Source organism: Hyla sarda, chromosome 12 (assembly GCF_029499605.1).
Source record: "Hyla sarda isolate aHylSar1 chromosome 12, aHylSar1.hap1, whole genome shotgun sequence".
Lineage (NCBI taxonomy): Eukaryota > Metazoa > Chordata > Amphibia > Anura > Hylidae > Hyla > Hyla sarda.
In genome coordinates, this window is record NC_079200.1 from 21,378,446 (window position 1) to 21,404,886 (window position 26,441).

Below are 26,441 nucleotides of genomic sequence, written 5' to 3' on the forward strand. Positions count from 1 at the left end.
TCGATTCGTCACGAACTTCTCGGCTCGGCAGTTGATGACTTATTCTGCATAAATTAGTTCAGCTTTCCGGTGCTCGCGTGGGCTGGAAAAATTGGATACAGTCCTAGGAGACTCTCTCCTAGGACTGTATCCACCTTTTCCAGCCCACCAGAGCACCTGAAGGCTGAACTAATTTACGCAGTATAAGTCATCAACTGCCGAGCCGAGAAGTTCGTGACGAATCAAATTTACTATAAGTTCGCTCATCTCTAATTGTGACCAGTCATGTGTCTGGTCCAAGGATTTCTAAACAAGAACCATACGTAGGTTTAATTATGAAGACGTGATGTCTTCAGAGTCTTAACCCGTTTCAGGATCTTAAAGGGGAAGTGTTCGCAGTAATGTGGACAGTACAGTATACTAGGAAGTAAGTAGTTGTACACCAGGCGCTGCATACTCAGGTTCAGCACAGTGACCACTTTTTTTTAAATTTATTTTCCTCACGGGTTTTATAGAATTTACATGTGGTGATCATTAGTGATGAGCGGCAGGGGCCATATTCGAATTTGCAATATTTTGTGATTATATTGGTGATTATCCATCCTATGTTCACGAAATTTGTATATATTCGCTATGTTTTCACTTTCACTTTTTTTACGCGAAAATTCGCATAAAATTTGCATACAAATTTTTCATGAAAATTCACTTGTGAAAAAAAAAAATCCGTTAGTCATTACGAATATATAGCACTAATATATAACTAATATAGTCTAAATATTCGCGAAATTGCGAAGTACCGATATTGGCGATAAAAGTCCGCATCACGAATACTCGTGCTCTACACTAGTGATCATGTGATGTACCAACCTTGTTTTATAATAATTTGGAATACTTAGATCCCCGACCTGTCCAGATTCTAATACTTAAAGTATCATGTAAAAAATGAATAAAATAAAATGAATGAATAAATAAAAACTTATCCCCTTCCAAAGGAGAGGGGATAAGTTTGAGATCGTGGGGGGGCGGGGGGGGGGTCCCTGTGATCTCCTGTTTGGAGCCCTGACTCTCCTTCGCAGTGGCGCGTCACGAACCCCGCTAGAAGTGGTGGCCCCCAAGCCGAAGATTGCAGAACGGCTTTCCTATAGAGCTATATGGAAGGGGTGTGGCGGGGATCAGGATGCGCCGCTGTGAAGGAGAGTCGGGGTCCAAACAGGAGATCGCGGGAGGGGCCCCAGTGCTCGGATCCCCTACTTCTCCCCTATCCCAGTGTTTCCCAACCAGGGTGCCTCCAGCTGTTGCCAAACTACAACTCCCAGCATGCCCGGACAGCCGTTGGCTGTCCGGGCATGCTGGGAGTTGTAGTTTGACAACAGCTGGAGGCACGCTGGTAGAAAAAACACTGCCCTATCCTTTTGGATAGGAGTAGAGATGAGCGAACTTACAGTAAATTAGATTCGTCACGAACTTCTCGGCTCGGCGGTTGCTGACTTTTCCTGCATAAATTAGTTCAGCTTTCTGCTGCTCCGGTGGTGGGCTGGAAAAGGTGGATACAGTCCTAGGAAAGAGTCTCCTAGGACTGTATCCACCTTTTCCAGCCCACCGGAGCACCTGAAAGCTGAACGAATTTATGCAGCAAAAGGCCTCAACTGCCGAGCCGAGAAGTTCGTGACAAATCGAATTTACTGTAAGTTCGCTCGTCTCTAGATAGGAGTTAATTATTATTATTTTTATTAATAATTAAAATAATAATTAAAATAATAATAATAAATAATAATAAAAAATAATAATTATTATTATTTTTATTTTTTTATTATAAAAAAAATAAAAAATAATAATAATTACAAAAAATAATAATATATATATATATATTTTTTTTTTTACATGATACGTCTTCTAATACTTTCCCCCCTAACTATTCAATTCTCATCTGACTGCTGTTTCATGCCATTTATTTGGGCCCTGGTCGGAGTCGTTTATACATGTGTTCAGCTGGACTGTTGCTTTTGAAAGAAGACTTGTATGTCTATATAGATTGTAAGATCTGCGTTACAATTTTGTCAGTATTATAATAGAATAACCAGTTCATTTTGGTGTTGCTCCATGTTGTATATCCTTGAGGTAGCGCCAAGAAGAAGTCCTGTTTTCCAGTCCATTGATGATCTTGGCCACCTGACCCGCCATGGAACGCCAGAATATATTGGCTGGCTGCAGCCTCAGGAGGGGAGGTGTCAAAGGTCACATTCTAGACAAAAAAATTCCACTGCCTGTGTGTGAGATTACCTAAAATCTCATCGGCTTTCCTGCTGCTCTAGTCCATTGCAGCTTCTCCCTGTGTAAATGTACCCCACTGCTGACTGTCCTTAAAGGGGTACTCCACTGGAAAACACTTTTTTTTTATTTTATTTTATTTCTTTAAATCTACTGGTGCCAGAAAGTTAAACAGATTTGTAAATCACTTCTATTTAAAAATCTTAATCCTTCCACTACTTGGCTGCTGTATACTACAGAGGAAGTTCTTTTCTTTTTTAATTCCCTTTCTGTCTGACCACAATGCTCTCTGCTGACACCTCTGTCCATGTCAGGAACTGTCCAGAGTAGGAGCAAATCCCCATAGTAAACCTATCCTGCCCTGGACAGTTCCTAAAATGGACAGAGGTGTCAGCAGAGAGCACTGTGGTCAGACGGAAAGGAAATTTAAAAAGAAAAGAACTTCCTCTGGAGCATACAGCAGCTGATCTTTTTGAATTTCCTTTGTCTGACCACAGTGCTCTCTGCTGACACCTCTGTCCATGTCAGGAACTGTCCAGAGTAGGAACAAATCCCCATAGTAAACCTCTCCTGCTCCGGACAGTTCCTGACATGGACAGAGGTTTCAGCAGAGAGCATTGTGGTCAGACAGAAAGGAAATTCAAAAAGAAAAGAACTTCCTCTGTAGTATACAGCAGCTAAGTACTGGAAGGATTAAGATTTTTAAATAGAAGTAATTTACGAATCTGTTCATCTTTATGGCCCCAGTTGATTTAAATAAGTGTTTTCCAGTGGAGTACCCCTTTAACACTTTCTACACCTGAAACTGCATTACAGTCTTGATTCACTGATGACAGCAGATGTAAATGATCCCATAAAACGCCTCCATTTATCGGACCGGCCCCATTTCGCTCCTGTGACAAAGCCGAAGAGCAATATTTACTGGCTGCAATTACAGCAAACATGGGTGTGGGCCCTGGTGAGATACTGCACACACCTTGCTGTAAGCCTGCAGAGGTTTGTGGTTTATGAGCGGACCACACCTCGGCGTGTGTTGGAACACTTGGCCCTTGTGTCCTCTCCCATTTGTCATCGCTTACACCATGATTTGTGGCTGCCTAATCCGGAAGAGCGGATATATGTGCAGCATTGACCTAATCTGTGATGAAAAAGTTGCCTTTAAAGAGTATTTGTCACCAAACTAAACTTTTAATATATTGTTCCCTATGTTATTATAAGACACTTTGCTGTTTACTTGCTGTTAAAAATTCTAAACCTTTATATGTTTTTAATGTGATTGAAAAAAACGGCCACTAGGTGGCTCTGTTTTGTTCCCTCCCACAAGTCAAACAGTTAGTTCGGTCTCCTCCTGGCCTGGCTGGAGACCAAACTCAGGAGGTGTGTGTGGGACATGGTGGGGTACAGCTCTTGCAGGCTTCAGTGACGTCGTGCCTGCTGGGGAACGCCCACTTCCTCCTGCCGGGAGCTCACACAATGTGAGCAAGGGGAAATGTATGATACAGAGCTTTTTAAAGGGGTACTCCAGTTTTTATAATTTATTTTTTTTTTTTAAATAAATGAACTGGTGCCAGAGAGTTACAGATTTGTAAATTACTTCTATTAAAAACATTTTTACCCTTCGCAGCTGTATGCTACAGAGGAAATTCTTTGCTTTTTGAATTTCTTTTTTGTCTTGTCCACAGTGCTCTCTGCTGACACCTCTGTCCGTGTCAGGAACTGTCCAGAGCAGCATAGGTTTGCTATGAGGATTTTCTCCTGCTCTGGACAGAGAGCACTTTGGACAAGACAAAAAAGAAATTCAAAAATAAAATAATTTTCTCTGTAGCATACAGCTTCTGTACTGGAAGGATAAAGATTTTTTAATAGAAGTCATTTACAAATCTGTTTTACTTTCTGACACCGGATGATGGATGAAAGTTTTCCACCGGAGTACACCTTTAAAGCTTGGAGGAAAAAACATTAAGGGCAGGAGGGGCTTTAGGAGTAGTTAGGGGATATATTCTGAGTTAGTATAGAAAATAAGGTTTGATGACAGGTACAAAAAAAAGGCAAAAAACTGGGCCATTCATTAGTAGTTTGTTTCCGTTTTATTTTTTTATTTTTATTTTTTGTGAACAAATTATTCCCTCTTTAAAGGAGTACTCCAGGATAAGAAAACTTATCCCCTATTCTAAGGATAGGGGATGAGTTTCAGATCGCGGGGGGTCCAACCGCTGGGGCCCCCCGTAATCTCCTGTACGGGGCCCTCGGCTCTTTGCCGAAATAGCGCATTTCTACCACCGCATGATGCGGCGGCCGACACGCCCCCTCAATACATTTCTATGGCGGAGGCTGCTGATTGCAGCGCTCCGGCTCTCCCATAGAGATGTATTGAGGGGGCGTGTCGGCTGCTGCGTCATGCGGTGGTCGGACACACCCCTTGGCCGCTGACTGTCGGGGGCCCCGTACGGGAGATCGCGAGGGGCCCCAGCGGTCGGACCCCCTGCGATCTGAAACTTATCCCCTATCCTTAGGATAAGGGGATAAGTTTTCTTATCCTGGAGTACTCCTTTAAGATTTAGCCAGTTTAAATGGGCACTTTCATTTGGAAAGACTTGACAGTGTCATCTCAAAAGTTTTTTTAATCTGCGGGAGACTGAGTGTTCAGATCGCCACCGATTGGGAGAACGAGCCGGGAGAAGTTCCCCTTAACACATTCTCTCCCCACCATATGTATTGCCTTCAGGATGGTGAAACTCTTGAGAATACTCCAAAAATGTCAGCCGTTTGCCATTTATGCCGCCTGGAAATCATTAACAAGAAGGGGAGAAAAATAATGAACAATAAAGTGACGTTTTTGGAACAGTGACCACTAATAGGTCAATTCTGCTCTGAACAGACTGGCAGATACCCCACTAAGATCCCTAATAGGACAGTCTGTGCTGCCTTCACACGGTCCCGTTTACTTTAAGAGTTTTAGAATTTGGCTTTTACAGTCTGACGTTACCAGAAATGATGTCCCTGGTCAAAGGTAATGAGGAATGATAATAAATTCCACACGGGCTTAAAGGGGTACTCCACCCCTTGACATCTTATCCCCTACCCAACGGCTGGACCCCTGCGATCTCTGTGCTGCCCGTGGCGTTTGTTTAGAGCGTTTGGGTTCAGCACCGGAGGATCGTGACGTCACGGCCGCGCCCCCTCAATGCAAGTCTATGGGAGGGGGCGTGACGGTAGTCACGCCCCCTCCCATAGACTTGCATTGAGGGGGCGTGGCCGTGGTGTCACGAGCCTCCGCATCGGCAGTCATCCGGTTGAGGGCGAAGTTCGCTCCGTGCACCGATGTCTGGGGTGCTGCAGCAGAGATCACAGGGGTCCCCAGTGGCGGGATCCCCGCGATCAGACTTCCTATCCCGTTTTGTATAGGTGATAAGAGGTCTAGTGGTGGAGTATCCCTTTAAAGGGTTGTCTTAGGCTGCGTTCACACCACGTTTTTGCAATACAGTTCCCGTATAAGTTTTCAATGTGAAAACCGTACGGAACCATATTGAAAACCGTATGCCAAACGATTAATCCAGTTGCATCCGTTTTGCGTCTTGTACGGTTTTGTCAGTGTTTTTTTTTTGTTTTTTTTATTTCCCATACCCAAAACCATAGCCTACCACGGTTTTGACTTTGCACAGTTTTTTTTTTTTTTCTTGGAATTTCAATCAAACAAGTGAAACTTTACTCATAATGGAGGGAAAAGTTAAAAACGTATGTCTTTTTTTTTTTTTTTTTCTTAAAAAAACGGATGCAACCGGACATCATTTTCAAACTGTATATAGTTTTTAATCCTTTCCCGATCCATGACATACATGTACGTCATGGGTCGGCTCCCGTTCTATAACGCAGGGCCGCGTCTAAAGTGAAAGTAAACGAATGCCGGTTAGCTCAGTGGGCTGTTCGGGATCGTCCCTTATCTGCCTCCTCGCTGTCCGATCGCCGAATGACTGCTCAGTGCCTGAGATCCAGGCATGAGCAGTCAAGCGGCAGAATTATCGATCACTGGTTTCCTATGAGAAACCAGTGATCAATGTAAAAGATCAGTGTGTGCAGTGTTATAGTCCCCTATGGGAGCTATAACACTGCAAAAAAAAAAAGTGAAAAAAATGAATAAAGATCATTTAACCCCTTCCCTAATAAGTTTGAATCACCCCCCTTTTCCCATAAAAAAAAAACTGTGTAAATAAAAATATGTGGTATCGCCGCGTGTGGAAATGTCCGAATTATAAAAATATATAGTTAATTAAACCGCACGTTCAATGGCGTTCAATAGTGTAATTTTGCTCACTTTTTATATCATGAAAAAATTTATAAAAAGCGATCAAAAGTCTGATCATTACAAAAATGGTAACGCTAAAAACTTCAGATCACGGCGCAAAAAATGAGCCCTCATACCGCCCCATACGTAGAGTAAGTAAGTTATAGGGGTCAGAAGATGAGAATTTTAAACGTATATATTTTCCTGCATGTAGTTATGATTTTTTTCCAGAAGTCCGACAAAATCAAACCTATATAAGTAGGGGATCATTTTAATCGTATGGACCTACAGAATAATAAGGTGTAATTTTTACCAAAATATGCACTGTGTAGAAACGGAAGCCCCCAAAAGTTACAAAATTGTGATTTTTCTTCAATTTTGTCACACAATTAAAAAAAAAATTTCCGTTTCGCCTTAGATTTTTGGTTAAAATGACTGACCTCATTACAAAGTAGAATTGGTGGTGCAAAAAATAAGCCATCATATGGATTTTTAGGTTCAAAATTCAAAGAGTTATGATTTTTTTTAAAGGTAAGGAGGAAAAACGAAAATGCAAAAAAACGGGAAAACCCTAGGTCATGAAGGGGTTAACTGTATACGGGTTAAAAATTTTCCACACGTTTTGATACAGTTTAGTCCGGTTTTGAGGAATCTGTTTTTCATCAAAAAACGGATACGGGAACTGTATTGCAAAAACGTGGTGTGAATGGCGCCTTATATAGTTGCGTTGTACGTCAGGGTAGTAAACCGGTGCTCAATGACGTGTCCTTTGTTTGCAGGAGGGCCTGGACAATGTGCTGAAGATCCTAGTGAACCAGCTGAGCTCGGACGATGTCAACGTCCTGACCTGCGCCACCGGCACCCTTTCCAATCTGACCTGCAACAACAGCCGCAACAAAACTCTGGTGACCCAAAGCAACGGGGTGGAGTCGCTGATCCACACCATCCTGCGAGCAAGTGACAAGGACGACATTGCCGAACCGGCAGTCTGTGCTTTACGGCATCTCACCAGTCGTCACCCCGACGCGGAGGTGGCTCAGAACTCTGTGCGACTTCACTATGGCATCCCGGCCATCGTCAAACTGATCGGCCAGCCCTTCCAATGGCCGCTGGTCAAGGTAAGATGCTTCTACTTCTGGATACACAAGGGGGTGGTAGGTTCTCATGATGGTCGGTAGAGATGAGCGAACTTACAGTAAATTTAATTCGTCACAAACTTCTCGGCTCGGCAGTTGATGACTTTTCCTGCGTAAATTAGTTCAGCTTTTAGGTGCTCCGGTGGGCTGGAAAAGGTGGATACAGTCCTAGGAAAGTGTCTCCTAGGACTGTATCCACCTTTTCCAGCCCACCGGAGCATCGGAAAGCTGAACTAATTTATGCAGGAAAAGTCATCAACTGCCGAGCCGAGACGTTCGTGACGAATCGAATTTACTGTAAGTTCTCTCATCTCTAATGGTCGGGTCTGCTGCAGGTGGGAGCTTGGTGTATTATGGTAGTGGTACGGTGACTTGTAGGAAATGAACAGGTACAGCTCAACTGATGGGATGGGGCCTTGGCTTAGACCAGTGTTTCCCAACCAGGGTGCCTGCAGCTGTTGCAAAAGTACAACTCCCAGCATGCACGGACAGCCAACGGCTTGGTTGGGAAACAATGTCTTAGACCCTTACATTTAAATGTATAAGTAGCCTATCCTTAGGGAAACTCTTAATTTTGCTAACTTGTTACCCAGAGTGCCTCCAGCTGTTGCAAAACTACAACCCCCAGCATGCCCGGACAGCCGTTGGCTGTCCGGGCATGCTGGGAGTTGTAGTTTTGCAACAGCTGCAGGCACCCTGGTTTGGAAACACTGGTTTAGACCCTTACATTTAGATATAAAAATAGCCGATCCTTGGGGTAACTCTTAATTCTGGTAACCTGTTCCCTAGAGTGCTTCCAGCTGTTGCAAAACTACAACCCCCAGCATGCCCGGACAGCCAACGGGGAAACACTGTCTTAGACCCTTACATTTAGATATATAAATAGCCTATCCTTAGGGAAACTTTTAATTCTGGTAACCTGTGTTACCCAGGGTGCCTCCAGCTGTTGCAAACCTACAACCCCCAGCATACCCGGACAGCCGTTGGCTGTCGGGCATGCAGGGAGTTGTAGTTTTGCAACAGCTGCAGGCACCCTGGTTTGGAAAACACTGGCTTAGACCCTTACATTTAGATATATAAATAGCCTGTCCTTAGGGAAACTCTAATTAATATGATTACTCTGCTGTAACATGTCACTTGTTGAATTAACAGGCGACCATTGGCTTGATCCGAAACCTGGCCCTGTGTCCTGCCAACCACGCCCCACTTCACGATGCGGGGGTCATTCCCCGTCTGGTGCAGTTGCTGGTTAAAGCTCACCAGGATGCACAGAGACACGCAGCTTCAGGAACCCAGCAGCCATATACGGTGAGTTCAGATGAGAAATTTAATGTCTGGTGGGGTAGAATGGGTTTATTTTGCCAGTATCGCTATATTTGGTGAATTAAAGGGGTACTCCCTTTTTTTTTTTTTTCTTTTTAAATCAACTGGTGCCAGAAAGTTAAACAGACTTGTAAATTACTTCTATTAAAAAATCTTAATCCTTACAGTTCTTATTAGCTGCTGAATACTACTGAGGAAATTGTTTTTTGAACACAGAGCTCTCTGACATCACGAGCACAGTGCTCTCTGCTGACATCTCTGTCCATTTTAAGAACTGTCCAGAGTAGGAGAAAATCCCTGTAGCAAACATACGCTGCTCTGGACAGTTCCTAAAATGGACAGAGATGTCAGCAGAGAGCACTGTGGTCATGATGTCGGCAGAGAGCTCTGTGTTCCAAAAAGAAAATAATTTCCTCTGTCGTATTCAGCAGCTTATAAGTACTGGAAGGATTTAAGATTTTTTTAATAGAAGTAATTTACAAATCTGTTTAACTTTCTGGCACCAGTTGATAAAAAAAAAAAATGAAATAAAATTCCACCGGAGTACCCCTTTAAGTGCTACTAAGTAATGTCCATATTCTAGCAGTGTCCATTACTCTTTCCATATCTAATGAGTTTTTCCCACTACAATGGGATTTTCATTGTGCAATATCTGGTTAAAGGGGTACTCCACTAAAAAAAAAAAAACGTATTTATTTATTTTTATTTTTTTAATTCAACTGGTGCCAGGAAAGTTAAACAGATTTATAAATTAGCCAAGGAGAAGAAAAGACCGTGGCACTCACCAAGATGCTTAAAACGACTTTATTCACCGGGTGACACTGCAGGGAGATAACGGGTAGACAAGCAGGGGTGCTTCTGGAGTCCAGAAGCACCCCTGCTTGTCTACCAGTTATCTCCCTGCAGTGTCACCTGGTGAATAAAGTCGTTTGAAGCATCTTGGTGAGTGCCACGGTCTTTTCTTCTCCTTGGAACATTTAGACTTTGTCTTGTGGACCTGTGTTGCACCACTCCTTTGCGGACTATTCAGCCGGTGTAGGAATCATTAAAAATCCTAATCCTTCCAGTACTTATCAGCTGCTTTATACTACAGAGGAAGTTATTTTCTTTTTGAATTTCTTTTCTGTCTGACCACAGTGCTCTCTGCAGACCTCTGCTGTTTGTTTTAGGAACTGTGCAGAGTAGGAGCAAATCCCCATAGCAAACGTCTCCTGCTCTGGACAGTTCCTGACATGGACAGAGGTGTCTGCAGAGAGCACTGTGGTCAGATAGAAATGAAATTCAAAAAGAAAAGAACTTCCTGCGGAGCATACATCAGATAAGCCCTGGAAGGAATAAGATTTTTTTTTAAATATAAGTAATTTACAAATCTGTATAACTTTCTGGCACCAGTTGATAAAAAAAAAAAAGTTTAAGTGGAGTACCCCTTTAAGGCTGTTAGCATACAGTACAAATGGTAGTATCCTTGACTTGGTGGCCCATTTCAGCTCTGTACAGGACAATACCATCGTGCCACACCCTGTTGCAGGCCTGAATTACTTTGCACTGGTATATAGAATACCTTAGCAATGCATCGGCCATATGGTGCAAGGTACAATGTCAGATAATTCCAGTCTCCTTTTGTAGTCGCCGCTTAAATGGGTACTCCGGTGAAATTTTTTATTTTATTTTTTTAATCAACTGGTGCCAGAAAGTTAAACAGATTTGTAAATTACTTCTATTAAAAAAAATCTTAATCCTTCCGGTACATATTAGCAGCTGTATGCTGCAGAGGAAATTTTCTTTTTGAATGTCTTTTGTCTTGTCAACAGTGCTCTCTGCTGACACCTCTGTCCTTGTCAGGAACTGTCCAGAGCAGGAGAAAATCCCCATAACAAACCTATCCTGCTCTGGACAGTTCCTGATACGGGTATCAGGTGTCAGCAGAGAGCACTGTGGACAAGACAAAAAAGAAATTCAAAAAGAAAAGAATTTCCTCTGTAGCATACAGCTATTTAAAAGTACTGGAAGGGTAAAGATTTTTTAATAGAAGCCATTTACAAATCTGTTTTAACTTTCTGGCACCAGTTGATTAGTTGATAAAAAAAAATAATAATAATGATAAAAAATAAAAAATAGTAATAATAATAATAATAATAATAATAATTTTCACCGGAGTACCCCTTTAACTCTTTGGGGGAAGGCGTAAACACAAATACTAGTGGGCTGTGAGACCTGGAAGGGGTCGGACACGATTGCAAATGCATTGCTGCTTTCTTCCAAAAATAAGCGCCAGACACGTCCACGGGATGCATGTGAAATCGTAGCTCTGCCGACTCACTTTAGCGGCACTGAGTTGTAGTACCACACGCAGCCACATGTGGAGCTGTTTATGGGAGAAAGTACTTTTTATTTATTTTTTTTGCTTATTCACTGGTCTGGCAAGCAGGGAGGGAAAGCTGGGTCTACTGATCCTGTGTTTCTGTGCTCGGACTCGCACTGGCCCAGGTGCGTAATCAGACTTGAAGAAATGAGGGCAGTCAGACATACGAAAATCCAACTTTAAGGTACGTTCACACGGGCGGATTTTTTAGCGGGTTTCCCGCTGCGTATTTGAAAGTGGGCGGGCTCTTCTCGGCTGTCCGCAGCAGATTTTCCACGACGGAATCTACGCTGCGGAAAATCCGCCGCAAGCCCCATTGAAGTCAGTAGGGACTGTGGCGGATTTTCTGCAGCGTAAATTCCACAGCGGAAAATCTGCTGCGGGCAGCCAAGAGCCCGCCCACTTTAAAATACGCAGCGGGAAACCCGCTAAAAAATCCGCCCGTGTGAATGTACCCTTATTTAGTGATAAAAGCAAATACAAACACCAAGAGGAGCATCAGCAGGACATCTACATGCGTTTCGGAGGATAAGCCACCCTTTATCACAGATGGGGATTTATCCACCCGAAACGCGTCCAGATGTCCTGCTGATGCTCTTCTATCGCTAAATAAAGTTGGATTTTCGTATGCCGGACTTCCCTCCTTTCAAGTCTGGCATAAGGCAACCTTGTTATGTTCATGTAGCCTCAAACTCCAGTATGGTCCCTGCCCTAATGTTTAATTTTAGCATTATTTTTGCACCTACTTGTTGTGTGCCCCTACTCCCAGGCTCGTATTTACAGAGACAGCAGCAAAGTCCATACTTCGTCCCCAAGTGAGATCTCTCTGAATGTTGTCGCCGTCCCGTAGAACTGACAACATGAATTTTTCATGTCCAGTCATTTCCCTTGATTCGGGCTGCTCTGTATTTCGAGGACACGATTCGCTGTGCTAAGTAGGGTGGAAAACAGGCCGGTTAGTCCTCATCTGCTGTCACATACTATTTCCCCAGGATGGCGTCAGAATGGAGGAGATTGTGGAAGGCTGCACCGGAGCTCTGCACATCCTGGCCCGTGAGCCTATGAACCGCATGGAAATCTACAGGCTCAACACCATTCCCTTGTTTGTGCAGGTAAGGAGGCATCGGGCTCCATTCTACAAGACCAGAGAGAGAGAATAAATGGTATGGCGGTAGATCAGTGTTTCCACACCAGGGTGCCTCCAGCTGTTGCAAAACTACAACCCCCAGCATGCCCGGACAGCCAACGGCTGTCCGGGCATGCTGGGGGTTGTAGTTTTGCAACAGCTGGAGGCCCTCTTGGTAACACAGGTGTAGACCTTAGAAGTGGGAAAAAAAACCTTTGTGACCCAACTCTATAAAATCTATCAGTATACCCTGTTGGGGTAATTAAAGGGGTATTCCAGGCCAAAACGTTATATATATAATATATATATATAATATATTTAATATTATTATAAATATTATTATAAATATTATTATTAATATTATTATAAATATTATTATAAATATTATTATAATTAATATTATTATTAATATTATTATAATTAATATTATTAATATTAATATATTATATATATATATATATATATATATATATATATATATATATATATATATATATATATATATATATATATATATATATATATATATATATATATATATAATTATATTCATTCATTCAACTGGCTCCGGAAAGTTAAACAGATTTGTAAATTACTTCTATTAAAAAATCTTAATCCTTCCAATAGTTATTAGCTTCTGAAGTTGAGTTGTTGTTTTCTGTCTAACTGCTCTCTGATGACTCATGGTCCGGGGAGCTGTGCAGTTCCTATGGGAATATTCTCCCATCATGCAAAGCTCCCGGGACGTCACATCATCATTGAGCAGTTAGACAGAAAACTTCAGAAGCTAATAACTATTGGAAGGATTAAGATTTTTACAAATCTGTTTAACTTTCCGGAGTCAGTTGATATATATAAAAAAAAAGTTTTGCCTGGAATACCCCTTTAAATGTCCGAGGGGAGAATTCTGCCCCGGGGTGGAAGGTCGGGGGGGGGGGGGGGGGGGGGGCGCTTTACAAAGACCAGTCATGACTATTAAAGGAGATGTTGAAGGGGAAGTTAGGAGACCCAAATACGAAGGTCAAAAGGCCTTACAATCTCTGTGTAAGCGGGTGCCCTTGGACTTTAGCACGGGATCTATTACTAGGGAATAGAGATGAGCGAATTTACAGTAAATTTGATTCGTCACAAACTTCTCGGCTCGGCAGTTGATGACTTATCCTGCATAAATTAGTTCAGCTTTCCGGTGCTCCGGTGGGCTGGAAAAGGTGGATACAGTCCTAGGAGACTCTTTCCTAGGACTGTATCCACCTTTTCCAGCCCACCGAAAAGCTGAACTAATTTACGCAGGATAAGTCATCAACTGCCTAGTCGAGAAGTTCGTGACGAATCGAATTTACTGTAAATTCGATAATCTCTACTAGGGATGTCCAGATAACATTTTTTTTTTTTTTTTTAACTAAATGAGTACAATGTATCTTTATATATTTGTTTTAATGTCATGTGATAGAGGTGGTTGTAGACTTTTAAAGGGGTTATCCAGGAAAAAACTTTTTTTTTTAATATATATATCAATTTTAATATTTTAATAGAAGTAATTTACAAATATGTGTAACTTTCTGGAGCCAGTTGAAATGTTTTTTTTTCATGGAATACCCCTTTAAAACGTATCCCCTGTTTTCAGGATAGGGGAGAGGTGTCTGATCACAGGGTGGGGGGCAGACCTCTGGGACCTCTTCCACCGGAGTACCCCTTTAAAGCAATTTGGCTGTGTAGAATTGTAGTAAGGTGTGTCGTATAGTGTAGGGTTTTACCACATGTTATACTAAACCAACAAGGTGGCTTATGTAGCCGTAAATAAATCATTGCACAGGAACATGTTTTTATTATAGAACATAAAACCCCGTCACACGTCCCAACACTTTGCGGAACGCGTTGTCTGGACGCTGGATCACCTCGTTTTAGTCTCCGCACTTTGTGCCCTTTTCCCGACCTTGGCCATTAGGCTATTATGATGGCTGCTGGGAGAATCAATGCAGGTAATAAATGCTGACAAATGTGGCAGCCGCTCTGCAGAGGAAGTGTTGTGCGGCGGCGGTCCCTGGATATTCCTAGCGGCCGCGCGCTGTCATTGATCAGCATGGACGTCCGGCGCTGGAGGCCTCCGCCTCATCAATTAGTCATCTGGCCTTCTAATTGCTCCATTAACTTCATCCTTATTTCTGGGATGGTGATGGACAGGGTTACGGTTTAGCAGAGGTTTCTTCAATGAGAGGCGACGGATCAATTCGCCGCGTATAAGATCTGCTTATTGGGTTGTTTTAGTGTATTTAACCCTTAATAGTGTAGGCAAGATATGGGGGGGAGGAATGCAGCAGCTGCCTATAGAAAGCAGTGATACTTATCTGACAAAAACTTTTGAAGTGTACCTGTCCTTTTATAAAGAACTTTTGGCATTTCATGGGTATTAAAGGGGTACTCCCTTTAAGGTACCCCTTTAAGACCTCCAATGGTCGCTAGAAATGGGTGTGGGGAAGCACTTCTTCTTCCCAATCTGTACAAGAAGCTGTAGACCGGTCCATAGACTTTCTATTAAAGGGGTACTCTGCTGCTCAGCGTTTGGAACAAACTGCTCCAAACGCTGGAGCCCGCATCGGCAGCTCATGACGTCATAGCCCCGCCCCTCATGCCATTACGCCCCGCCCCTCAATGCAAGTCTATGGGAGGGGGGTGACGCAGGGATCCATTAATCTATTTAAACGTGCTCGTTGCCACAGATGCCGTGATATGTATTGATCACGGCATCGGAGAGGTTAATGGCAGACATTGTCGTGTTCGCCATTACCGGTGGAACCTCGGTGCATGACGCGAGCACCGCTCCGTTGCTCGTGGTCACGTACAGGACGTAAATGTACGTCTTGGTGCGCGAAGTACCTCCGCACAAGGTCTTACATTTACGCCCGTGGTCGTTAAGGGGTTCACTTTCTAGCACCAGTTGATTTAAAAAATAAAAAATAAATAAAATGGTTTTTCCAGCGGAGTACCACCTTTAAGGTGTGTGGTGGAGACCACAGGGTATTTGCCACTTCTATTGTCTGTCATATCCAGCCATTTGGCTTCATATGCAACGTGTGCTGTAAGGTTTACATTGTGGGGGAGATTTATCAAAACCGTTGCCCATAGCAACCAATCAGATGGCTTCTTTCACTTTTCAAAGGCCTTTTCTAAAATGAAAGAAGCGATCTGATTGGTTGCTATGGGCAACTGGTCAACTTTTCCTCTGGACAGGTTTTGATAAATCTCCCCCGTTGGGGGAGATTTATCAAAACCTGTCCAGAGGAAAAGTTGCTGAGTTGCCCATAGCAACCAATCAGAGCGCTGCTTTCATTTTAGAAAAGGCCTTTGAATAGTGAAAGAAGCCATCTGGTTGCTATGGGCAACTCGGCAACTTTTCCTCTGGGCAGGTTTTGATAAATCTCCCCCAACGGGGGAGATTTATCAAAACCTGTCCAGAGGAAAAGTTGCTGAGTTGCCCATAGCAACCAATCAGATCACTTCTTTCATTTTAGAAAAGGCCTTTGAAAAGTGAAAGAAGCAATCTGATTGGTTGCTATGGGCAACTTGGCAACTTTTCCTCTGCGCAGGTTTTGATAAATCTCCCCCCCGTGTCTCCTTGTTCCTGAAAGGCTTCTGTAATAACATATATATTATTTCCGATGCCCTACAGCTCCTGTACTCCCCAGTGGAGAACATTCAGAGAGTGGCGGCCGGAGTGCTGTGCGAGCTGGCCCAGGACAAAGAGGCCGCAGAGACCATTGACGCTGAGGGAGCCTCTGCACCACTTATGGAGCTCCTGCACTCCCGTAATGAGGGTACAGGTAAGATGAATCCAGTTTATACCACAAATAAGGGGGGGTGTCATCTGCTATGGATGGACGTCCATTAACCCCGGTTCTCGCCCTTGTCACCCAGCCACCTATGCCGCCGCAGTCCTTTTCCGTATCTCCGAGGACAAGAACGCTGATTACAGAAAGAGAGTATCTGTGGAGCTTACTAATGCCATCTTCCGCCAAGACCCCGCAGCCTGGGAGGCGGTGAGTAATTACAGCTCCGCTAGATTAACTATAATAATTGCTATTTTTTTTTTATGTTCATACATTTAAAGGGGCACTCCGCTGCTCAGCGTTTGGAACAAACTGTTCTGAACGCTGGCGCCCGGAGCTGGTGATGTCATAGCCCCACCCCCTCATGACGTCACTGCCCACCCCCCTCAATGCAAGTCTATGGGAGGGGGCGTGACTGCTGTCACGCCCCCTCCCATAGACTTGCATTGAAGGGGCGGGGTGTGATGTCATGAGGGGGCGGGTCTATGATGTCACGAGCGCCGGCTCCAGCGTTCAGAACAGTTTGTTCCAAACGCTGAGCAGCGGAGTACCCCTTTGATATTTCCATGCACGTTCTGCAACTGCAGATCACATCAAACGTGTATATATATGGTTTATTAACACTTATGTGTTTTTTTTTGTAGGCTCAAAGCATGATCCCCATTGGAGATCCTTACCCAGATGGTAAGTTGTAGAACCTATTGTCCATAGGTGTTCACATGTAGCAGAGCTGGTCGGTTAAAGATTTCTGTGCACCAATAGTTAGGCTGAGTTTTCACGTTGCAGCTAAATGGCCGCACCACGTGCTGTTTTGCCGCAAATACTCGAAACTATAGTAAACAAACGCATTTCAAGGATTATAGCACTGGCCATGCACATACGGTGCCTGGGAGCATTTTGTTTATGGGATCAGTGAGGTCTCAGTAGTCAGACCCTCAAAGGTACTCCGCCCCTAGACATCTTATCCCCCTATCCAAAGGTCAGTGTTGTGTCCCATGATTTGCAATTCAGATATTTGGAGGTGTGATACGTACAGGGGACCTTTAGAAAGGTGACTTTTTTTTTAACAGGTACGCCTTATAATTGAGAAAGTCTAATGTCATGGTGCTGACCTCTACAGGCAACCTTTGGTAATGCTTCAGCAAATCCTTATTTTCCTCTGTACTATGAAACTAATAAAGGTTTTATTCAGCAATAGCAAAACAGCTAATTTCTTTCAAAAAAAAAGTCACCACACCTGTCCTCTTGTTTTGGGTATTACAGACTAGGGATCGACCGATTATCGGTTTGGCCAATAATCACGATTTTGGACGTTTTCGGTATCGGCAATTACCTGAAATAGCCGATAACTTATACCAGAATATCGGTATAAGTTATCGGCTATCGGCCTTATAGATTTTTTTTTTAGGGCTGATACCAATACCCTGTGGACTTTATCGGTCGATCCCTATTACAGACGGTCTCCATTCACGTCAACAGAACTGAGCTGCAATGCTGCACACAACCTGCATATGAATTTATTTTTTATTTTTTTAAATAAATCTAATGCTGGATAACCACTTTATCTCTATGAATGATGTTTTGTTTCTTCTACAAGATTCTACACTATAGACTTGTTCACACAACAATTCTTTCCTTGCAGAAATGGAGAATTACCGCACCATGTACGCAGAGGACCTTCCACCAGATCACATGGTTGACTTGGACCCAGAATACCCCATGGATGGCTACAGTGACCATGGAGGAAGGATGGCATACAATGATAACCTTATGGCCTAAATCCACACACTCGAGGTATGGGAGACAACATGCAAAGCCTTCTGCCAGAATCAGTATGGTGTACAAAGCTGCTATTTATAAAAACCTATCTCCTTTAAAAGGATTTTCCATCTTTTTATAATGTATGAAGAATAGAATTTAAAGTGTACTTGTCACCAAATAAAACTTTTTAATATAGTGTTCCTTGTATAATTTGTAGACACTTTCCCATTCACTTGCTTTTTACATTATTAACAAATATGTTTAAAATGTAATAGAAAAAAACAGCCACTAGGTGGCTCTGTTCTGGTCACTGCTGCAATTTAATACAGTGAGTTTGGTCTCCTCCTGGCCTGGCAGGAGACCAAACTCAGGAAGTGCTTCTCTGCACTGAGCTTGATTAAAAGCTGCATAAAGATTCAATGGAAGCTGCACAGAGCTTGAGGTTTTCTAATGATCACAGTGCTGCAACGATGTGAGGGGCGGAAGTGGTCCCCCAGCAGGCTTCAGTGATTTCATGCCTGCTGGGAAACGCCCACTTTCTCCTGTTGGGAGATTGCACTATGTGAGCAAGAATAAAGGTAGGATACATAGCTTTTTAAAGCGCTGACAGGGTGGGGGGAGGAGTGTTGGGAGTAGTTAGGGAACATAGTCTGAGTTAGTCTAGAGAAGTTTATTTGGTGACAGGTACTTTTTTTTAAGCACCGTCTGTCTTAGGGTTGTTTGCCCTGTGTGTATGACGATACATTACAAGGGCTTGTGATGACCAAAAATACTGATTTATAGAGAAGGGCCAAAGTAATGGAGGAATGCATGCTCAATAGAGGCTGGTGTATAGGATGGAGGTCACGGAGCAAACAGAAGTGGTGAAACACTATTATAGAGTAGCAGTCATGCTGGTGCCCACCAGTCTCCAGATAAAGACGGAGAAAAGGGAACGGACCACCTGATTTAGGCTTGTTCGTTTTTATCTATAGGGGACAATTTTTGTATATTTTTTATTTTGTTTAGTGACACCTTTTTAATGTTTGTTTTTTTATTTTTTTTATTTTAGCTCCTCACTGTGGAAGAAAACAATCCAGACAGAAGTGCCTACAAAGACCCTGTCCCTGCACCTCCTCTTAACCCAGTGTCTCCCCTTTTAAAAGAAGCTTTTATTTGATAGACTTTTCATTTGCATTTTTTATTTTTATTTTTGTTAATCTTCAAAGCATAATGGGATCTAGCAATCGGCATGCAGCGTATTAACCCCTTCCAGGTTAATCCGCGGCTCTGCTACGCCATCCTTTTTACATCTTCATTGTTTTGCATTAGCCTTTTTTTTTGTTTCTAAAGGATTTATAAATATATATAATTTTATTATTTTTAATTTTTTTTTTTCTTTTTTTTTTTTTATAATTTTAATATGCAAAGAATTCTCTCTGCTTTTATTTCTGCCATATATTGCTCACTATTTAGGAGCTGCATTAAGAGGTTAAGTTACCTAGATAACCATCTTCTATAGTGCTTCGTGCCCTCTGTAGTGACACACATAGAGACTTGGCACACATTTGGTTGGTGTTACTCTTGTTCTGTTTTTTTTTTTTTTTTTTTTTTAATAAATGGTTTCAGATTTTATACTTTAATATAAGCAATTCACCTTGTGAAAATTTGGGCAAAAATATACTTAAAAATGTGTTCATCCCATCAATATCTACCTGCCCTGTTGTAGATGGATCATTTAGAGCAGTGGTCTTCAACCTGTGGACCTACAGATGTTGCAAAACTACAACTCCCAGCATCCCCGGACAGCCAACGGCTGTCCGGGCATGCTGGGAGTTGTAGTTTTGCAACATCTGGAGGTCCGCAGGTTGAAGACCACTGATTTAGAGCATCCAAGCATGCCTGAATATCAAAACTAGAGATGAGCGAACTTACAGTAAATTCAATTCGTCACGAACTTCTCGGCTGTTGATGGCTTATCCTGCATAAATTAGTTCAGCTTTCAGGCGCTCCGGTGGGCTGGAAAAGGTGGATACAGTCCTAGGAGACTCTTTCCTAGGACTGTATCCACCTTTTTCCAGCCCACCGGAGCACCTGAAAGCTGAACTAATTTATGCAGGATAAGTCATCAACTGCCGAGCCGAGAAGTTTGTGACTAATTGAATTTACTGTAAGTTCGCTCATCTCTAATCAAAACTACAACTCCCAGCATGCCCGTACAGTCAACAGCTGACCAGGCATGCTGGGAGTTGTAGTTTTGCAGCATCTGGAGGGCCACAGTTTGGAGACCACAGATTTAGAACAAGATTCCCCCAACCTGTGGCTCTCTATAAAATATAAAAAAATGTTATTATTATTTTTTTTTCTCCCCCCTGTCTTTCACCAGATGCCAAATTTTACATATTAAAAGACCACTGCATATAATCACACCTACCTTATGGGTACCCCCATTATTTTTTTATTTTTTTTTAAATATATATATATATTACATCGTGCAAGTGCTACTGCTTTTATCACCTTGAGATTTTATTCAGATAATTTCATTTTCTTTACTTCTTTTTTTATTTTTTATTTTTTACTTGATATTAATGGAAAAAATATGTATAGTAAGTAATAAAAAAAAAAATTAACATTTAAAGGTGCAAGTAATATAAATGTCTTAAGGGATTTTTTTTTTTTTTTTTTCTCAATGTTATGTGAAGCTTAACACCCTTACACTTGGGCGAAAAGTTAAGTACCAAGGTGGTTGTCTCCATGTGGGCAAAAGGTGCACTTTAAAGCCTTTTTTGTTTTGTTTTTGTTTTATCTTTAAAGAAATATCTGGACTCTATTGCTGGCGTTGGCGTTTTTATAATGGAGTCCAGATGGAAAGAATTCTCCAAAATGCACATTTACAGAATAGTAACTCGTGGAGATGTTTTTTTTTTTTGACAATGTATATACATTCCCCTGTTCGGTTTCATATGAATCTGTTTTGGCAATAAATCTAATCTGCTGCTTTGTGTTCCACTTTTTTTTTTTTTTTTTTTTTCTGTTTAGGGATAAATGAACCTTGGAAAATACTTACCTTTATACTGTAATATTTGTATAGACTCAAAGCAGCTAATTAAAAAAAAAAAAAAAATAAATAAAGGTGTCCGTCTTACTATTATTGGTTTGGGTTATCCAAATTGAGGCTATGTTCACATGGCGGAAGAAAATTTGTAGAATGTCCACCCAAAAACTAGTAGAATATGGCCGGCGCTAGGACCGCTCGGAAATGCAGTGTCCGTAGACAACAATGCATTTCCGAGTGGATTCAGCCGAAATAGTGTCAGTTCCTTTGGCGGAGGCCAGAATTGGAATTTTCTCAGCAGATTTGTCCGCATTGTGCAGCATAATCCCATTTAAAAGCTACGGAATTCTTAAACTAAATTTCCGAAAGGGAATTTTTCTGCCGGATCCTCCTTGGAAATTCCAATCGTTTGAACAAGGTCTCGAAGCCGATTCTGATGAAAGAATAAACATTTGTACCTTTTATGGACCTTTACCATTCATCCCAACAATTGCGGAGAGCAAAGAGGGATAAGCCGCAAGCCTAACCACGCACTCACATGCAAAATGGGAACTACCTCTTTAAAGGGGTACTCCGCTGCTCAGCGTTGGGAACAAACTGTTCCGAGCGCTGGAGTCGGGAGCTCATGACATCATAGCCCCGTCCCCTCATGATGTCATGCCCCACCCCCTCAATGCAAGTCTATGGGAGGGAGTGTGACTGCTGTCACACTCCCTCCCATAGATTTGCATTGAGGGGGCGGGGCTATGACATCACGAGCTCCCGACTTCGCTGCTCAGTGTTTGGAACGAACTGTACTGAACGCTGGAGTACCCCTTTAACAGCTATGTCGTCAGTCTGTCACCCAAGTTTGGTAGGACGTCCTATACACAGGAAACAACCACAACCACCATCATTACCATGACAGACCATGTAAGTGATTACATAGTTACATCAGGTGACGTGTTGTTTAATTGGAGTTTCCCTTTTCTTCCATTACCTTGCTGGACTTCTTTCAGAAGTTCCATGGAGAGGAAAGTGCAAACATCTGCTGACCCAGAATTCAAGATAACAGGTCAGGGGGGCGGAGCGACAGGTCAGGGGGCGGAGCCAGCATCTATGGCAGAGCAGGAAAAGGTACGAGGATGCCCACTAACCTCCTCCTACTTGTATAGACAAATTTAACCCCTTCCCGACCTATGACATACCTGTACGTCATGGGTGGCAAGGTGTTCCCGACCCATGACATACAGGTACGTCATGGACATTACTGCCGCTACTCGCGGCACCCCACAGCGCCCGGAAAGATGGTGGCTATCACTGATAGCCAGCCATCTTACCGTGCGACCACGGGGGGTTTCGTCCCCCCCCCCCCCCCCCCAGCGATCGCTGCTATCAGCTGGTCAAATCTGACCCGTCCCCCGGCGTCACTTACCCGTCGGAGCGGTGTCCCGAGCGGTCCCGGCGTCCTCCGTGCGGTCCCGGCTGCACTGCGTCCCGGAGGTGAGTTTCGGCAGCAGTGCGGCATCTTCATTGGCAGCAGTGAGATCGCCGTAAAGCGATCTCACTGCTGCCTCTGAGAGTTTCAAAACTGCAACTCCCAGCATGCCCAGACAGCCTTTGGCTTTCTGGGCATGCTGGGAGTTGTAGTTTTGCAACATCTGGAGGTTCACAGTTTGGAGACCACTGTATAATGGTCTCCAATCTGTGCTCTTCCAGATGTTGCATAACTACAAATCTCAGCATGCTCAGTCTGTCCAGGCATGCTGGGAGTTGTAGTTCTCTAACATCTGGAAGAGCACAGATTGGAGACCATTATACAGTGGTCTCCAAACTGTGGACCTCCAGATGTTGCAAAACTACAACTCCCAGCATGCCCAGACTGCCCAAGCATGCTGGAAGTTGTAGTTCGGCAACATCTGATCCTTCAGATATTGCCGAACTACAACTTCCAGCATGCCTTGGCAGTCTGGGCATGCTGGGAGTTGTAGTTTTGCAACAACTGGAGGCACACTAGTTGGGAAACATTGTCCGTTTCCTACCTCAGTGCCTCCAGCTGTTGCAATTGTTGCAAAACTATAACTCCCAGCATGCACTGACAGACCATGCATGCTGGGAGTTGTAGTTTTGCAACAGCTGAAGGCACACTGGTTTGGAAACACTAAGTTTGGTTGCAAAACACTTGAAAGTTTATTACTTAACTTAGTGTTTCCAAACCAGTGTTCCTCCAGCTGTTGCAAAACTACAACTCCCAGCATGCACGGACAGCCAAAGGGCATGCTCGGAGTTTGCAACAGCTGGATGTTTGCCCCCTCCCCCCAATGTGAATGTACAGGGTACACTCACATGGGCGGAGGTTTACAGTGAGTGCTGCAAGTTTGAGATGGCGCAAATTTTGCGCTGCAGCTCAAACTTCCAGTGGCAAACTTGCTGTGAACCTCTGCCCATGTGACTGTACCCTAAAAACACTACACTACACTGACACTAACCTAAAATAAAAAGTAAAAAACACTACATATACACATACCCCCTACACAGCCCCCCTCCCCCCAAAAAATGAAAAACGTCTGGTACGCTACTGTTTCCAAAACGGAGCCTCCAGCTGTTGCAAAATAACTCCCAGTATTGCCGGACAGCCATTGACTGTCCAGGCATGCTGGGAGTTTTGCAACAGCTGGAGGCACCCTGTTTGGGAATCACTGGCGTAGAATACCCCTATGCAAATCCCTAATTCAGGCCTCAAATGCGCATGGCGCTCTCTCACTTTGGAGCCCTGTCGTATTTCAGGGCAACAGTTTTGGGACACATATGGGATATCGCTGTACTCGGGAGAAATTGCCTTACAAATTTTGGGGGGCTTTTTCTTCTTTAACCCCTTATGAAAAGGTGAAGTTGGGGTCTACACCAGCATGTTAGTGTAAAAAAATTTTTTACACTGACATGCTGGTGTTGCCCTATACTTTTCATTTTCACAAGAGGTAAAAGGGAAAAAAAAGACCCTCTAAATTTGTAACGCAATTTCTCCCGAGTACGGAGATACCCCATATGTGGGCGCAAAGTGCTCTGGGGGCGCACAACAAGGCCCAGAAGGGAGAGTGCGCCATGTACATTTGAGGCGATTTGCACAGGGGTGGCTGATTGTTACAGCAGTTCTGACAAACGCAAAACAATATCCACATGTGACCCCATTTTGGAAACTACACCCCTCACGGAATGTAATAAGGGGTGCAGTGAGCATTCACACCCCACTGGTGTATGACAGATTTTTGGAACAGTGGTCTGTGAAAATGAAAAATAAAATTTTTGATTTGCACAGTCCACTGTTTCAAATATCTGTCAAACGCCAGTGGGGTGTAAATGCTCACTGCACCCCTTATTAAATTCCATGAGGGGTATAGTTTCCAAAATGGGGTCACATGTGGGGGGTCCACTGTTCTGGCACCATAGGGGCTTCCTAAATGGGTAATGCCCCCCAAAAACCCTTTCAGAAAACTCACTCTCCAAAATCCCATTGTCGCTCCTTCCCTTCTGAGCCCTCTACTGCGCCCGCCGAACACTTTACATACGCATATGAGGTATTTTCTTACTCAAGAGAAATTGGGTTACCAATTTTAGGGTGATTTCTCTCCTTTTAACCCTTGTAAAAATCCAAAAATTGGGTCTACAAGAAAATGCGAGTGTAAAAAATGAAGATTTAGAATTTTCTCCTTCACTTTGCTGCTATTCCTGTGAAACACCTAAAGTGTTAAAACACTTACTGAATGTCATTTTGAATACTTTGGGGGGTGCAGTTTTTATAATGGGGTCATTTATGGGGTATTTCTAATATGAAGATCCTTAAAATCCACTTCCAACCTGAACTGGGCCCTGAAAAATTACGATTTTGAAAATCTTGAGAAAAATTGGAAAATTGCTGCGGAACTTTGAAGCCCTCTGGTGTCTTCCAAAAGTAAAAACTTGTCAATTTTTTAATGCAAACACAAAGTAGACATATTGTATATGTGAATCAATATGTAATTTATTTGAAATATCCATTTTCCTTTCAAGCAGAGACTTTCAAAGTTAGAAAAATGCAAAATTTTCAAAATTTCCATGAAATTTTTAGATTTTTTACCAAGAAAGGATACAAATATCAGTGAAATTTTACCGATAACATAAAGTAGAATATGTCACGAAAAAACAATCTCGGAATCAGAATGATAAGTAAAAGCATCCCAGAGTTATTAATGTTTAAAGTGACAGTGGTCAGATTTTCAAAAAATGCCCAGGTCATGAAGGTGAAAATGGGCTGGGTCATGAAGGGGTTAAAGATGTGTTCCCATCTCAGCAGGTTCTATCCTCTCCTGTGGATAACATGCTGATCGGTGGGGCATCTATCTGCTGGGACCCCGGCCGAAGGGAAATGTACAGACCTGTTCGTTTAACCTCCGTTGTATGTAAATTGTTTGAGGGTTTTCTAAGAGATGCTATTTTGGACTATCTTGATAAAAATAAATGTATGACTCCATATCAGCATGGCTTTATGAGGGATCGGTCCTGTCACCTGATCAGCTTTTATGAGGAGGTGAGCTCCAGACTGGATCAGGGGGAATCGCTGGATGTCGTATATCTGGATTTTTCCAAAGCATTTGATAAGGTGCCACATAAAAGGTTGGTACATAAAATTAGAAGGATGGGGCAAGTAAAATGTGTGCAAGTGGGTAAGTAACTGGCTCAGTGATAGGAAACAGAGGGTGGTTATTAATGGTACTTATTCTGATTGGGTGATTGTTACTAGTGGGGACCACAGGGGTCAATATTGGGTCCTGTCCTATTTAATATATTTATTAATGACCTTGTAGAGGGGTTGAATAGCAAAGTAGCAATCTTTGCAGATGATACTAAACTCTGTAAAGTGGTTAATGCCATAGAGGACAGTGCACTGTGTATAGTAGATAACACAATAGGGGACAGGGCACTGCTACAAATGGTTCTGGATAGGTTGGAGGTTTGGGCTGGGAAGTGGCAGATGAGATTCAACACTGATAAATGTAAGGTAATGCGCATGATGAAGAAAAATCCGGGCTGGGATTATGTATTAAATGGAATAACACTTGAGACTGACGTGGAAAAGGATTTATGGGTCTTAGTTAATAGTAGACTTACCTGTAATGACCAGTGTTGGGCAGCTGCTGCCAAGGCAAATAAAATCATGGGGTGCATCAATAGGGGCATAGATGCCCACGACAAGAAAATAATTCTACCGCTGTACAAATCACTAGTCAGACCACACATAGAATACTGTGTACAGTACTAGTCAGACCACACATAGAATACTGTGTACAGTTCTGGTCAGACCACACATAGAATACTGTGTACAGTACTGGT

At 42.9% G+C, this 26,441-nt stretch overlaps 1 protein-coding gene across 2 annotated transcripts in view; it reads left to right on the plus strand.

Moving 5' to 3' along the window:
- JUP (junction plakoglobin) overlaps positions 1-19,986 on the plus strand; it is an 88,069-nt gene extending 68,083 nt beyond the window's left edge. For both annotated transcript variants that reach the window (XM_056549311.1, XM_056549310.1), the window contains exons 8-15: positions 7,309-7,647; positions 8,818-8,973; positions 12,343-12,462; positions 16,144-16,294; positions 16,389-16,510; positions 16,945-16,984; positions 17,943-18,094; positions 19,113-19,986. In XM_056549311.1, coding sequence (XP_056405286.1) covers positions 7,309-7,647; positions 8,818-8,973; positions 12,343-12,462; positions 16,144-16,294; positions 16,389-16,510; positions 16,945-16,984; positions 17,943-18,079 — 1,065 coding nt within the window. In that variant the 3' untranslated portion in view covers positions 18,080-18,094; positions 19,113-19,986. The remainder of the gene's footprint in view (positions 1-7,308; positions 7,648-8,817; positions 8,974-12,342; positions 12,463-16,143; positions 16,295-16,388; positions 16,511-16,944; positions 16,985-17,942; positions 18,095-19,112) is intronic.
- Positions 19,987-26,441: the final 6,455 nt, after the last annotated feature.